At 38.1% G+C, this 15302-nt stretch overlaps 1 protein-coding gene across 4 annotated transcripts in view; it reads left to right on the top strand.

Moving 5' to 3' along the window:
• The window catches only part of ccser1 (coiled-coil serine-rich protein 1), a 106273-nt gene that overhangs the window by 53019 nt on the left and 37952 nt on the right, over positions 1-15302 (top strand). For 2 of the 4 annotated variants that reach the window (XM_051117358.1, XM_051117357.1), the window contains exons 9-10: positions 6047-6124; positions 12650-12698. In XM_051117358.1, the coding sequence (XP_050973315.1) occupies positions 6047-6124; positions 12650-12698 (127 nt within the window). The remainder of the gene's footprint in view (positions 1-6046; positions 6125-12649; positions 12699-15302) is intronic. The other 2 variants (XM_051117356.1, XM_051117359.1) reach the window with 1 other exon arrangement.

The raw sequence follows: 15302 nt of genomic DNA, 5'->3' as shown, positions 1-15302 counted from the left end.
TGTATAGCGCTTTTCACGATACATATTGTTGCAAAGCAACTTTACACCAAATTAAAGTTTTTACAATATATTTAGTAGTAGCTTACTAGTGGTGACTATGTCAAGAGGATGTACATATGGCAGAGATGTATGGTAAAGATCAATCAATGACGCAATCAAACAGACAAAAAATACCATGAATTAGTAGCCAAAATTTGGTAGAGCTGTATGTTGTTTCAGGGCATCATCTGAAGTCCTCTGAGGGGTTGGCATCATCTCTTCTTAAGTGTTCTGGATTCAGACTGGAGCTTGTGAATTCCTAGTTACCACAGGATGTCAATCCCATGGCAAAAACAGAGAACAAATAGGAACATAATTAGCGTAGCTGCTGTTCAAAGCAAGCAAAGAAAGATTTGTTCAACCAGAGCTAAAAGATTAATAATGAGCGTTTGATCAGATATAACTGCAAGAATCTTTAATTCTTCATAACAAATTTTAAGAAGTTAAAAGTTAAGAAAAAGGGAATTAGCTTGTTGTCTGTAGATAGATTTATTAGACTGCAGATCAAAACAGTAAAAGAATTCTTTATAATCTTTAAAATGAGAGAATCACTGACATAATTTAGGCTGAACTGTCTTCGGCTGCAGAAAAAAAGCGAAACTATTTAAATTTGCAGTGTTAACTTATGACTTAAAACAAAGACAAGAAATAAATCACAGCAAGAACTATTGAGATTTTTTTTGTAATCAAGAAAAATGTTTGACAAAATAACAAAATGAATGCTGAATGATGTTTGACAGTTAACGTATCTCCACTGCATAGCTGCATGCAATCGCTGGTGTCAGTCGCAAATATTAAAGATGTTTAAAAAAAAATCTTTGTGAAAACAACTAGCAACGACTGGTTCTTGAATTCTACTGTTATAATCTTTAGACACCACACGCTTTGCGACTTTCTCTGTCAACTGCAAACAGCGTCTGAGCCCAACTGGGACAGACCCGGTCTGACTGGGCGTAATCTGTCGTCAAAACCAGATTCAATTCAAAATCGACATGAAAGTCGTGTAGTGTGTTCTCGGCTTAAGCAGAGTCAGAAAGCTCTCAGATTTAATCAAAAACATCTTCATTTGTATTCTGAAAATGAACTAAAGTCTTACAGTTTTGGAACGACATAGGGGTGACAGAATTGATGACAGAATTTAAATTTTTTGGGTGAACTGTTCCTTGAAGGTTCACCCCAAATGTAAATAGTGTAATTTTACTTACCCGTATGAGATTTCAACACATTTTTAACACTGAATGGCCACTGATGCTTTTAAAAGGTTGCAAAAGCATCATAAATGTGTCATAAGACTCATAAGAGTCTTATAACATTAATAAGAGATGCCATATTTCATGTTCAATTTATGGTCCATGCATCTCAAAAAAGAAATCGACAGCTCACATTGAAAATTACATGTCTTCTGGAAGCTTTGGTGCTGTAAATCTTATAAACCCTTATACACCTAAACCCTCCATAGGATTTACTGATACGGTACTCCGAGTTTGAACTTCCAAAATGCAGTTTAAATGCGGCTTCAAACGATCCCAAATGTTGTAAACGATCCAGGCGGAGGAAGAAGGGTTTTATTTAGCAAAATGATCGGTTATTTTCATAAAAATAATACAATTTATATACTTTTTAATGCCAAACGCTCATCTTGTCTCACTCTGTCTGGACTGTTTTTCTTTCGGTTCATGGCAGTTAGGGTATGTCGAAAAACTCCCATCTCATGTTCTCCCTCAACTTCAAAATCATCCTATATCGCTGTTTTACCTTTTTGGTTTTGGGTGTTTGATCTACTTTGCATGTTCACATACTGCAGCGACGTAGGATGATTTTGAGGGAGAAAATACGATTGGAGTTTTTCGACATACCCTAACTGTCTTAAACCATAATACACAGTTCAATGAGAGCAAGGCAAGACGAGCGTTTGAGAATAAAAAGTGTTTAAATTGTATTTTTTTTTAATTGAAAATCGATCGTTTTGCTAGATAAGACCCTTCTTCCTCAGCTGGGATAATTAAACTGCATTTGGGATCGTTTGAAGCCACATTTAAACTGCATTTTGAAAGTTAAAAATCGGGGCACCATATCAGTCCATTATATGAAGAAAAATGCTGAAATGTTTTCCTCAAAAAACATAATTTCTTTACGACTGAAGAAAGAAAGACACGAACATTTTGGATGACAAGGGGTAGAGTACATTATATGTGAATCTTTGTTTTGGAAGTGGACTTCTCCTTTAATGCCCAAAGAAACACCCATTTTTAAAGCATGCACTAATTTGTGCTGCTCTTAGTAGATTGCGCTGGTCATTGTAGAAATGAGATGTTTCGACTGTATTCTTTAACGTGCACCTTGTCAGTAAATCACCTGCAAAATGTTCCCTTCCCATCAGCGGTTTCATTAAATTGCACTCTAAAGCTAATTTGCCCTGTTTAGTAAATCTGTCCCTTTGTGTCTTTTGATTGGACAAAAGGAATGAGTGGCTAGGATTCACCCAAAAATGTAAATTGTGTGGATTTACATTGTCATCCCGGGGTGCGTTTCCCAAAAGCATCGTTAGCTAACTATGGTCGCAAGTTCCATTGAACTCTATTGGTAACGACAGAACTTGCAACCATAGTTGATTTTGGGAAACGTACCCCTGGTTTGTCTTTTTTGTGTATTTACGCTGAATTGTGACTAATGCTTTCAAACTTCAAAATGGGGTCAAAAGCATCTTAAGTATCAAAACAGCATTTTGTACAACATACCCTATAGTCCATGTCCAAAGGCCTTCTTAAACCCTGCCTGCAGTTTTGATGACACCCATTTATAGTCACCGCATTGCCGAAAATTAGAGTGCTGCGAATCATCAACTCTATTTGAAAACGAAAGGCTTCAGGAAGCTTTGGTGCTGCAAATTTTTAACATGTAGTGTCTTCTGATTAGACAAGAAGAATGAGTGGATAAGATTCACCCAAAAATGCAAATTGTGTCATTTTCTTGTCCGTAAGAGATTCTGAATGTCATCCTGCTTGCTCTTTTTCATGTATTTACACTTATAATGGTTTTGCAACCTTTTTGAAAGCATCACACACCATGCAAAGCATCATAACATAACGTTTCATACGAATCATACACTATATTCCATGTCCCAGAGGCTTTTCTTAAACCTGTCAATACTTTTGATGACTCCCATTTGTAGTCACCGCAACGCAAAAAGTCAAGTTCTAGAAATCTCCAACTCTCATTGAAAACTAATGACTTCAGGACGCTTTGGTGCTGCAAATCTGAGCATGAGATTGTGTGAGTGAATGCACCTTTATTCTTCCAGGTGCAGCACTGCATTACTAGTTTTAACATTCTCCATACTTGCTGATCGCTGTCTAGGTGTTCAGTGAAAAGATTGCAAGTTTGACTTTCACTCAGCCTGTAGAGGTTTGAATTGATGTTGTCCTTATCTGTCTACTCTTCGAGAACTGAATTCAGAAAATGCGCTCCCAGTAGTGTTAAGCACGTCTCTGAAGGTCACCATCTTTTTCTCAGAGAAAACAGTCTGTTGGTAAATACCACAGTGCTCACTGCAGTTTCTCTGCTCCATAAGAACACAGTGAATCAAACTCTGTGTGATAAGGGTTTTGACCTGAAAACTGCAGTGGTTGTTTTATCTCCAGTAAACCTGTATGTAAACACGTATGCATAATGTGGCATCCTGCTGACGACATTGGAATCAACAGAAGAGTTGGTCATTGACATCATAGCTTTGCAGATTCTTTCGCCCAGAGACCTCCGCTCTATTTTTAGTGGGGAAAGAACCTGCGGCCACAATGGCTTAATAAATCATGGCAAAAGCTCGTAAAATAATACTCACTGGTGAAACTGGCAGCCTGCTGGCTAGGCTCGTCTTTGTCAATTTTTACTGTCTTTATTGAATGTCATTAATGAAGTATGGCTGCCCTAAATTTTGCTGCACCATATTTCTTATTTTATTAGTCTGATGTCCTGGTCCATTTGAGAGGGGTATTAAGGCTGCTTGATATTCCAAGTCAAGATTCAACAGTTTTTTTTTCTGATCATATAGCCGATATGAATACACAATCGGAGGGTCATGATCTATATCTATATGTATGTGTGTGTATTTCATCCAAATGTACAGTTTTATGGAGGACTAGAAGTGCCATTTAAGAATAAAATCAATTGCCAATATGTTAACCCAGATATCAAAATAAATATTTGCTTTTCAAATTGACTGAGAAACACCTTTTTAGAATGTTTTTTTTTTATTATAAATTTTTATTATTTGTATTCATTTATTTTATTTTAATTAAAAATTATAACTCGGGATATTAACCCAATGTGGGTTATATTTGCTTTTTTTTTTTTTTTTATTATTATTATTTTTTTTATAGGGGTTCAAGCATGTAGCGCTGAAACCCTATTGTAATTGTTAGAATGGTCACGGATCAGTGATCTCCACGTAAAACTGATCATGCAGACCAAACCATAGAGACTTTAAACTTGGGGGCATGGTAGTACTCACTCCGCCGACAGCATGACCAAGGCTCACCCCAATCGCCCTGACGGGGGCGCTATAGTGAACAAAAGTGTGAAATCGCTCATAACTCCTAAACTGTCAGTTGCAGGCTCAGGTCAGGTCTTATGTCGTTGGAATCCTTGGCTCAATCAATATCAATGTCAATAATTATCAAAAAAAAAAGTTCAACTTTAGGGGCGGGGCCAATTTTAGTAAAATGCCTATAACTCCTGAACGGAATGAGATATCTCTGCCAAACTCAGAACACTTATGTAAGAGCTTAATCTGAGGTCATAGAAAAAAAATTGTGGAGCTTGATCACTTGGTGGTGCTATAAGAGGGGGAAAACATAAAAATGGCTGTAACTGCGCAACCATTTGTCATATCAACATGAAAATCAGTGTGCACTTTCTTGATCCGAAGTGCCACAAGTGTCTACAATGACATTTGTGAATCTTAAAAAACAACCATCGTCTGCCAAAGTTTGAGCACCTGTTAGACAAGGTTAACTGAGGCCTATAGGAATGAAACTCCTATGACTCACGGCCCCAAAAGTCTCAGAGAAATTAGATAGAAATCGGCCTAGGTTTTTTGCTCAATCTGGAAAAAGCACTGCAGTACAATTCTCAGGACTCTCTAGGCCAATAATTATCAAAAAAATGTTGCAATTTACCCTTTGGGAAGCTGTAATGGGTTGTTTAGAAAAGGGGCCTGTCCAAATTTGCCCTAAAAAGCCTAAAGGCAAACTCAAAACTTCACGAAACCTGCTGAGCATATGCGACAGGTGATTCTAAACAAGCATGCAAAGTTTTAAGGAAATTGGACCACAGCTGGCGCTATAACAGTGGTAAATTACCTGGATTTGCCAGAAATGCTTTTTTAAATCTTTGGTTTAGATGGTTACAGGCTTGCTAAATAATGTGTTTTTTCATATGTGCTTAAATGCCTTAAAGCGCTTAAACCCCGATAATCGCTTTTCTTTTTTTTTTTTTTTTTTTTTTTTTTATATCTTTTGTGTTTTAGGTCAGAGGTTGTGGCTGGTGCAGACAATTTTAAAAACAGTTCCCTTTTCTTTTTTCCCTCATTTGTTAAAGATGTTTCTTTCTTTATGTTTTGATTTTATTTTCCTTTAATAAATGTATAATATTATACATGTATGTGACAAATATACAGCTGTGACAAATGGGGGCTCGTCTGGGATTTGAACCCGGGACCTCTCCCCTTTAAGTCATGTTCACAAATAAATTATCAGTGTATTCTCTTGTTACATTTTTAAATGTCTACTTGCGTTATTTTGGAAAGTTGTTTAAAACTTGTTCCTTCATTTATTTTTATTGGCACTTGTAGCCCTCCATACAGTTGTTAGTATACGCCAATATACGGCTATACAATTGCATGACCACAGGATGCTGAGATTGACAAGTCAGAATCAAGTAAACTTTTCATGTCATAAAACTTGTGTTAATGCCATGTCACACTTTTCTGATACATACATCTTTTTAACAGGAATCCACCCGCGCTGCTCTGAAATCTCTTTGCCAAAAAGCTGACAAAAGCACTCAGACAGATTTCTTACTCTCAGAGGTGAGTACCCATTAAAGCACCGTACGAACGCTCCTGACGACGCTGCTAATGTTCTGAGGTCATTGAGCTGTGTCTGGTTTTTCTAATTGAATACAGGTCCCCACATCTGTCTTTTTTATTTCACTGACTTTTAATGGTAAAGGGCACTGAAAGTTGATTTTCAATTTGAGAAGGAATCTATATAGCAAAGCTGTGGTTTCTGATTTCAACAACACTTTTGCTAACCCTTTTGTCCACTGCCCTTTCAATAGTTTGACTGGCCTCCTTTCCCCCGTCCCGTTTAATAATTCCCATCCTCCTTTTTATTTGTTTTTATTATTAATTTGTATCGAAAGCAAGGTGCTTTCTTGTTCCCACAGGCGGCTTTTTAATGGTGCTCACACAACAAATCTTGATGCTATATTGCGGTGAGTCAGCAAACTGTGTTCAAGTGCTTTAAACTTTAAATGACTCATTAACAGAGATTAATGCAACAGATATTAAAGCATCAGAGACAAACCCCGCCTTTAAACAGTCTTCTCTCTTTCGCTTGCAACACTTACTCAAATGAAGACCAAGTGATGTTTGATAGTTTGATTAAAAGCTATTAGCGCTGTTTTGAGAGATGCCTTTCTAGTTATAAATCTGTTTGTGGTTTTTTAAGCATTTGTGATGGTTAAGAAGAATGATCGAGATTTTCTTTACAGATTTCTGTCATATATTCCGTGCCCTTGCAGTGCCCACATCAGTATGCCTTTAGTCCCTTTACACTAAAATAGCTTTCAGTTGGACTCCCGTGGAGACGTGGTCCATTTTCCCCCTGGCATTTAACATCTCTGCAGACTTTCTGCTTTGTATTACTGCTAATATGCGTATGTGATGTGAATTCGGATGGCTTTTTCAAATTGCTTGACAATCCATTCCACGGCTATCGTGGCGCTAATGCGTCGGAGAGCCATCAGACCTCGGTGTTGATGAAAAGTGCTGAAATATTAGAAAGAGTGCTCATTATGGAGCTGTTGCATTAGATAAGCGACATTTTCACAGTAAGCCGGCTCGTTGTTTGCTGCGGTGCCAAAAACAGCCAGCGTGGAAATGGTCGCGTGGGAGGATGTGGGAGAATCTTCTTCCTGTCTACCTCAGATGCGCCGGCAATGGATGAGCGCGGAGAGGAACTGCACATGCATGAGCACGAGACCCTCAGGCTTTCTGAACGCAATGCACATCATCATTCTTTCCCCTCCGCTCAGCCAGAGATGAGTTCTGCATTTCCACCCTGCCCTATGTAGACTACACCGCTATATGGGTTACTGCATTGAGGACACGCAAATATCCGAAAGTGTGTCTACAAGTGGGTCAGCTATTTCGAAGGCTGCTTCAACTGGAGGAGGTCATCTGTTTTCTTTTTTTACCCTCGTTCTTTCTCTCTTATTTTTTTTTTCTGGAGCACCCTGCTTCTCTCTCCAGCTGAGCTAATTAGCTAAAAGGGAGAGGAAGAGAGGCTGTGGTGCCCTCTGTTGAGTCACAGTGCACCAGGGGGGCCAGACTGGCCTCTTTTGGAGCGCCGGACAACGATCCTACACGGTTCTCACGACCACCAACTTCTCAAAGTCTTGTCTGTCTTTGTCGGCCAGATGCTCAGCAGGAAGGGCCAGGTTCATGCTGAGGGGCTCCTGTCAGCACAGAGAGACACGGCTAGATGGACGGGGGCCAACCTGCTCACCTGACCAAAGAGAATGAGAAATGATGTATAGTATGGCAGAGTGATGTATAATGCTCAGCTGAAGCACATCTTACATGAGCCATGGCGGAGAATCATGTGTAGATGGAGCACTGTTGCCCACAAAACACTGAAATCATGACACTAAAATACAAAACATTTAGTTTAAATAAAATGGAAATTTAATTTAAATAACATTTTAAATAAAAAAACAGTTTTACTCTAGATACTTATATTATTAATCTTCATCGCTTCATTGTTTCCCATCAGACCCAAATAAATTAAAATGGCTCTCATCACTAAAGTGAACCTTGGACTAGTTCTCCTCTCTCCACACAACATGCTCCTCAGCAAAGATGAGCTTAGCTTTTTCTTTCTGTTGGTGAGAGGTTTGGTTACTGTAGAGTAGCAATTCCAGCTGCAGTGTTGAACCCATTCCCCATTGAGAGTCTCTGCAGTATCCTGTCTTCTCGTGCATTTGTTTTACATTGACGAGCAGTATTTTTGGAGGACTTGAATGAATTATGGTCCTTGTAAACCTGCAATAATCGAGAAATCACAGATTTGGAATGACCAACTTCTCTTGCAGTGGCTAAAAGGGTCATCCCCTTGGCCTTCATCTGGACAACCTCCTTTCACAGGGTTTCTGTCAACTTAGAGCGGCCCGCCATCTTGCAATCTCAGTGAAAATTAAAGGAATGCTGACAGTTAAAAAGAAAATTAGCACCAGATGCCAGATTAACACCAATTAAAGGAAAAGTCCACTTCTAGGATAAAAATGTACTGACAATTTGTAAATACAGATTTCTGTCCACATAGTGGACTTTTAAAGTGCCCGCAAGTTTGAACTTCCAAAATGCAGTTAAAATGCAGCTTCAAAGGGCTCTAAACGATTTCAGCCAAGGAAAATGTGTCTTATCTAGAAACGAACGGTTATTTAAAAAAAAAAATAAATAAATTACAGTTTATATGCTTTTTATGTTGAAAAAATCACATCTCGTTTTGTCCTCCAACTTCAAAATCATCCGACATCGCTGCAGAAGTACCAACCCAGTGTTTACAAAGTGAATGTGCAAAGAAGATCAAATATCCTTTACAAATAAAAAGGTAAAACAGCGATGTACAGTAGGGCGATTTTGAAGTTGGAGAAGAAATGGGATGGGAGTTTTTCAGCCTACGCTAACTGTCTTGAACCGGAATACACAGAGTACATGCAGGGCTAGACAAGATGAGTATTTGAGGTTAATAAAAATATATAAACTTATGTTTTTCCTCCAAAAGAAAGGCATGAACATCTTGGATGACAAGGGGGTGAGTAAATAATCTGTGAATTTTTTTTCTGGAAGTGAACTTCTTTAATTATGAGGTTTTTTTTCAAATATAATGTATAGGGTAAAATAATATATATATATATATATAATTATTATTATTATTATTACTATTTTTTTACATTTTTCTTCTCATTAAGATTACCAACTTTTTCTTTCCCAGTGTTGGTTCGAATGCAACACTCTGAATTTTTTGTTGTGTCTAAGCCGGTGTCATTGTCACATCTAAACCTGATGAAAGGGCTGTTCTTTTTACTTCTGTACGAAGGAAATGTCTGTTTATTTTGCTTTATTATGCCAGTCTAAGCCTGTTAATATTAAGCTCTGCCCTCCACGCTGCCGTTCAGCCATTTAAATGAAAAAGCACTTAAGAGCTCATTTACTCTGGCATTCCTCCCTTCCATAGCCGAGATATGAAGTTTTATGGATTAGCTTCTGTTTTGTGTTATTTCCCTTCTAGTCATAAATCTTTTTTATAGAAGTGACAGTTCTTATTAAAATGCTTGAATATTTAGCCAAATGGAAACCCCTTCCAGCCAGAATAAGTCGTTTTTGATGCTTGCCCAAACAGTTGGATCTATACCAGTGAGGGAGATTGATCAGTGGTCAGCTCCGTATAGCTGGAGGACACCTGTTAATGGAACGTACTGGACATCTCCCACTGCTCTGTTTTTCAGCTCTCCAGCCAATCCTGCTGAGAGGCTTTTTGCGTTTCTAGCCTGTTTTACCAGCACCAAAATCATTTGTCATCTCTATATTTTTTCCAATTCATGTTGGTGTGCTTATTTATTTATTTAGATTCATTTGCACATGAGGGGGTCACCCTGTCTCATAGAGTCATGCTGCGGCCCATCTGATCACTCCGCGTGGGGGACCTGTTATGCTAAACTCCCAACTTCATTGCGCAAGCTTGCTTGCTTTTCTCTCTGCATGGGTCAGTGTGTGAGCACTGAGCCTTTCAGAATGACACGCCTGCTGAGCAGTAATCGTTTTTTTTTTTATATATGTGAACAAGAAATTCGAAAAGATTTTGTTTGCCATTTGTAGTTTTTTTTTTTTTTTTTTTGGTTCAAATTAATTTAGTGTGATTGATTATAGAAAAAAAAAGGCGCTAAGACAATTAGCACAATTAATCATGTCGCCGGACTACTTTGTAAATTAAATTATAAGGAAATTGTCTGATAATTGGAGCAATGCGGACTCTTCTGAGCCAGTCTTTTTAATGAATCACTCAAAAATGCTCAATTATTCAATTATTATTGCAAATACTGAATTATTATAACAAATGAAGAACAAATGAACTGCATAGTTTGGACCTGTTGGTAATTTGTAATAATTTTTGAAATTAATATTGTAAATAATATTATTATTGTAAAAAATCAACAAAAAATCTATATTGTATATATGTGACCCCGGACTGCAAAACCAGTCATAAGGGTAATTTTTTTTTTTTTTTTTACATTGAGATTTATACATTATCTGAAAGCTAAATAAATAGACCTTTATATTGATGTATGGATGTAATTGTTAGGATAGGGCAATATTTGGCTGAGATACAACTATTTGAAAATCTGGAATCTAAGGGTGCAAAATATTGAGAAAATCGCCTTTAAAGTTGACCAAATGAAGTTCTTAGCAATGCATATTGCTAATCAAAAATTAGGATAGGAAATGTAAAAAATATCTTTATGAAACATAATCTTTACTTAATATCCTAATGATTTTTTTGCATAAAAGAAAAAATCTATAAATTTGGCCCATACAATGTATTTTTGGCTATTGCTACAAATATACCCATACTACTTCTGACTGGTTTTGTGGTCCAGGGTCACATACAATAATAATGATAATAATAATAATAATGATAATAATAATAATAATGTACAGTATAAGATTTTATATTTAATATTTTTATACTCAAGTGAATACAATTTAAAATCAGTTTGGATCAAAACAACTTGTGAATCAGGTCTATTATTGTTAAATGAATTAAAAATAATAATAAAAATAATAAAGATTATCTGAAATTAAATTAAGTATGCTTAAAGTATGAATCTGCTCTTAAAGTATGAATCTGAATCTGAATCTTAAAAAACTGCCTGAAATAAAATACTAAAGCTACAGATGCTAAAACAACTAAATCAAAACAAACAAAAAAACTCTATAAACACATTTTAAAAAAGCAATTACTAAAATTTTTGCTAGAATTAAAATGAAAATAGAAAGTATGTTAATTGTACTAAAATAGCACTGTTGTGAATTAGAATCAAATTTGTTTATTGATATACAGCCCTCATAACTTTATTATTATTATTTTTATTATACAGCTCTAATCTGCATCCTTCTTTTAGACACCGAATGATGAAGGCTTGTTGCAGTTTTACCTAAGCCTTTTAATTCTATCCCACAATTCTGTGTTTTATTTCACCTTTTGATGCAGTGCTCACCTCGGTTTTTAGGCTACATGTCCACCAAAGTGTTTTTCCTTGCAGCTAGCATATTTTTTTCAAGTGCTCTCAATGGGAGCACCACGTTTTTTAAATTGCCAGGAGCATGCCGAGCGCTGAGCATCTTTTTATTTATCTTGACGCCGAGAGTTGAAGAATGTTCAACTTGAAGTAAAACGCTGCCCTCGTTACTGTCACTTTCCAGTCAGCTAACCAATCAGAGTGGAGGAGGGGTGGGACTAATACTGACCACCCTGCTTGTACTACGACTGAACATCATTGGAGAAGTTAATATTGCTTGTCTCTGAGTATTTATGCCTTTGCCAGATGGAAATGCCAGACTACCATATTATTGTTATGAAAAGTGATGCTTGGAGAAGCATTTTATTCACAATGTGTCTGCCATATTGCTAAAGTGTATTTTTTTTTCATCATAGCAACCACAGCATCTCACCGAAAACCCCCCCCCCCCAAAAAAAACGCTGTGTTCTCAAGTGTTCAAAGCTGGGTGTTTTCAGCTGGCTAAAAATGCTTTGGTGGACATGCAGCCTAGGTGATTTTCCTCTCTCCGTTCATTTTGTGAAGGCCATTTCAATCCATACTTAGTTGCATGAAATATCTTCCACTTCCATCCTGCAGCTCTTACCCATAACTCTGCCCGAAGTAGTGCCACCGGTCGGGATCGTGATGGCTGAGGCCCCATACAGTGTGATGTAACACAAGCTGTAAGAACCCTGCAGTCTGGGCCTGCCCTCATCTCTCTGGGTGGAAACGGCCTGGGTGATTAGACTTCCGAATAGCGCAAGTCATCCCTCATGATGGTTCTACCTTGACCCGTCAACTTTTACTGCCTTATCCGTCTCTGATTTTGTCAGCGTTGTAAAGCATCTTCGGTGTATTTAGTGACCTGGTAAGGAGTTAGATAAACAGATAAACTCGGTGCCAGTGCATTAATGAGACACGGTAAGTTGGTGCGCTGAATTAATGATCCCATATAGAAGTTCCCTGTTGTCCCTGTGCATGTTTTCAAAGATGTATGCTTTGCTTTCAGGGCCACGCTCGAATCAGCGCCTCAGCTGTTTCCTCTTGCAGGAGACCATGTGAGTTTTCGTGTGTTGTGTTTGTTCGTGGTGTTTCCACCGAAGCATGGCATGCTGTTCTGCCACCCAGGGTTTGGGCTACTGGTCCTTCTTTCTGTAAATCTGCAACCAGCCACTTTCTCCCTTTGTTTTCTCCCCCTCTTGTATGTTTATCTCAGTTCCTTTTCTTCCGAAAAATTCAACACAGGTTATCACTGCGCACGGCTGGATTGTCTACTCTTGGAAGTACACCAGCAGTCCCTTTTGGTTGGCCACGCTCACAAATGCCACTTGAAATTTCCTTTGAGACACCATCTGTACGACCGACACTTGTTTTGCATATCATCTCTTTGTGTTTTTTACTTAGAGCTCTCTAACTGTCCATCACGCATTACTCATCTCCGGCCTCAGCCAGCGCCAGCACTTCAAATCCAACCTATTGTGTCTGCCTGTTCGATATCCATAACTTATTAAATCGCAAAGCTTTAAAGTAACAGTTGAGGAAGCACGCAGCGCGTACGTGGACTGTGTGTGCAGCATTGTAATCCACCCAGACGGTGGAAAGAGCGCTACCCAGCACTCTCTGTGCCCAGGGCGACCGGAATGGGAAGATGAAAGCTCTGTGTTTACTCAGGTGGAGAAGCTTTCTGCAGAGAAGCAGCGAGCCTCTGACGCTTTGATCCTCTTTGTCTGTTTATATTGATGTGTACAATTGTGTCTGTCGTACAGGGCCAAAAAAATGGCACGAGGAGAGAGTATCTGTTCTGCATTACCAGGCAATATTGACCTATTTGTTAACAGGAATAGGAGCTCTCGGGATACGGCTGACGCTGTTCCAGCAAACGCGGGCCGTGTGAGATCCGCAGGCCACGGAATGAGTCGTTTCATGCTTTTGTTCTTCGTGTTTAATTACCAGAACACTGTCCCTTACCAGTGTGGTCTTTTATGTTTTTGCCAGAACTCCTCCCTTGTTTGTTCGTTTCTTTTATTTACGAGTTCAGCATGCTTTTGCTTGTGTTAGCCATTACCCCGACTGGCATCTCGAGTGTGTCACGTCTAGACCCATGCGTAGTAGTTTCCTTTCAGTGATAAACACCCCGGGGAGTTTGCGTGCCGGCGACGGCAGCCGAGCCTTTGAAGTGCGATTCGGCTCGTAATTAAGTGCCGCTCTGTGGCGTTACACGCAGGATGAGATTGAGATAAGTGAGCTGGACAGAGGCCAGGATGTAGTCAGGTGGTCCGAGGTCCCACCTCTCATTCTCTGCAGGTTTTCATACAGGCTAATGAGATCTCATCCTTCAGAAGGATGCACTGACTCAGAGAGGCTTTGTTGCTAGTCACATCCTGTTGCTGCAGCCTTGCGGCTGTATCCAGACTCAACTCACCTGCAGGGAGAACAGTAGAGAAATGGGAATTCAGCAGGGAGAAGACTAGGGATCGGAATGGTTAGGGATTTAATGGTTCTGGTTCAGATTCCAATTCCTTAACAGTTTTTTAAAGGGATAGTGCACCCAAAAATGAAAATTCTGTCATTAATTACTGACCCTCATGTTGTTCCATACCTGTAAGATCTTTGTTTATCTTAGGAACACAAATTAAGATATTTTTGATGAAATCCGAGAGCTTTCTAACCCTTTCTGACCACAATTTTTTTTTTTTTTTTTTTTTTTTGAGGAAAACATAATGGATTTCAGTGGTGCTCAACAGATTGAAAAATGGCGCGTCAAAGGACTCTAAACGATCCCAGCCAAGGAATAAGGATCTTATCTAGCGAAATGATTGGTTATTTAGTTTAAAAAAAAAAAAAAAAAACCTACCCTGGAACCCTTGACGCTGCACTGAAACTGCATTTTTAACCTTCAATCCATTGAGCACCATTGAAGTCCACTATATGGAGAAAAATTCTGAAATGTTTTCCTAAAAAAAAATTAATTTCTTTGCGACTGAAGAAAGAACAACATGAACATCTTGGATGACACTGGGGTGAGTAAATTACAAGGAAATTCTTAAGATGCAGTAATCCTTTAAGACACGTTATTATATGCATAATTCCCGGTCAGTAATTACACTGATTTGAAAGGATAGTTCACCCCCCCAAAAAATTACATTTAGTCATTTTATTTACCCTCAAGGTATTTTAAACCTTCGTGAGTCTATTTCTTCTCTGAAGCTTAAAATTAGATGTTAGGCAGGTTGACTAGTCACTTTCAATTTTATTTTATGGAAAAAATATACAATGAATGGTGACTGAGGCTATTATTCTTCCTAATATCTCATTTTGGTTTTCACAGAAAAGAGCCTTGTAGGTTTAAAGGGGTCATGAACTGAGAAATCAAAATTCCCTTTATCTTCTGATATATAAGATGTTATTCTACTATAAAAACATCCTGTAAGTTTCAGAACTCAAAACTTTCTTGTTAGTCAAAAAAAAAACAAAAAAAAAAAACAAGCCAATCTGCCAAAACAACCAGTTGTCGAAAATAGCTTATTACTTCTAAATTATGTTTTTTGATGTAAAAAATTGTTAACATTATAAATGGACCTCAGAGAACAGTACAATAATAAAAAGCAGTTAATGCCTTTTCAAGTAACATTAAGTACAACATAAGAGAGTTACATTTTCTT

The sequence above is a fragment of the Labeo rohita genome, chromosome 8, assembly GCF_022985175.1.
Source record: "Labeo rohita strain BAU-BD-2019 chromosome 8, IGBB_LRoh.1.0, whole genome shotgun sequence".
NCBI lineage: Eukaryota > Metazoa > Chordata > Actinopteri > Cypriniformes > Cyprinidae > Labeo > Labeo rohita.
Note: the sequence above shows the minus strand (reverse complement) of the source record. Positions and strands in the feature narration are given on the sequence as shown.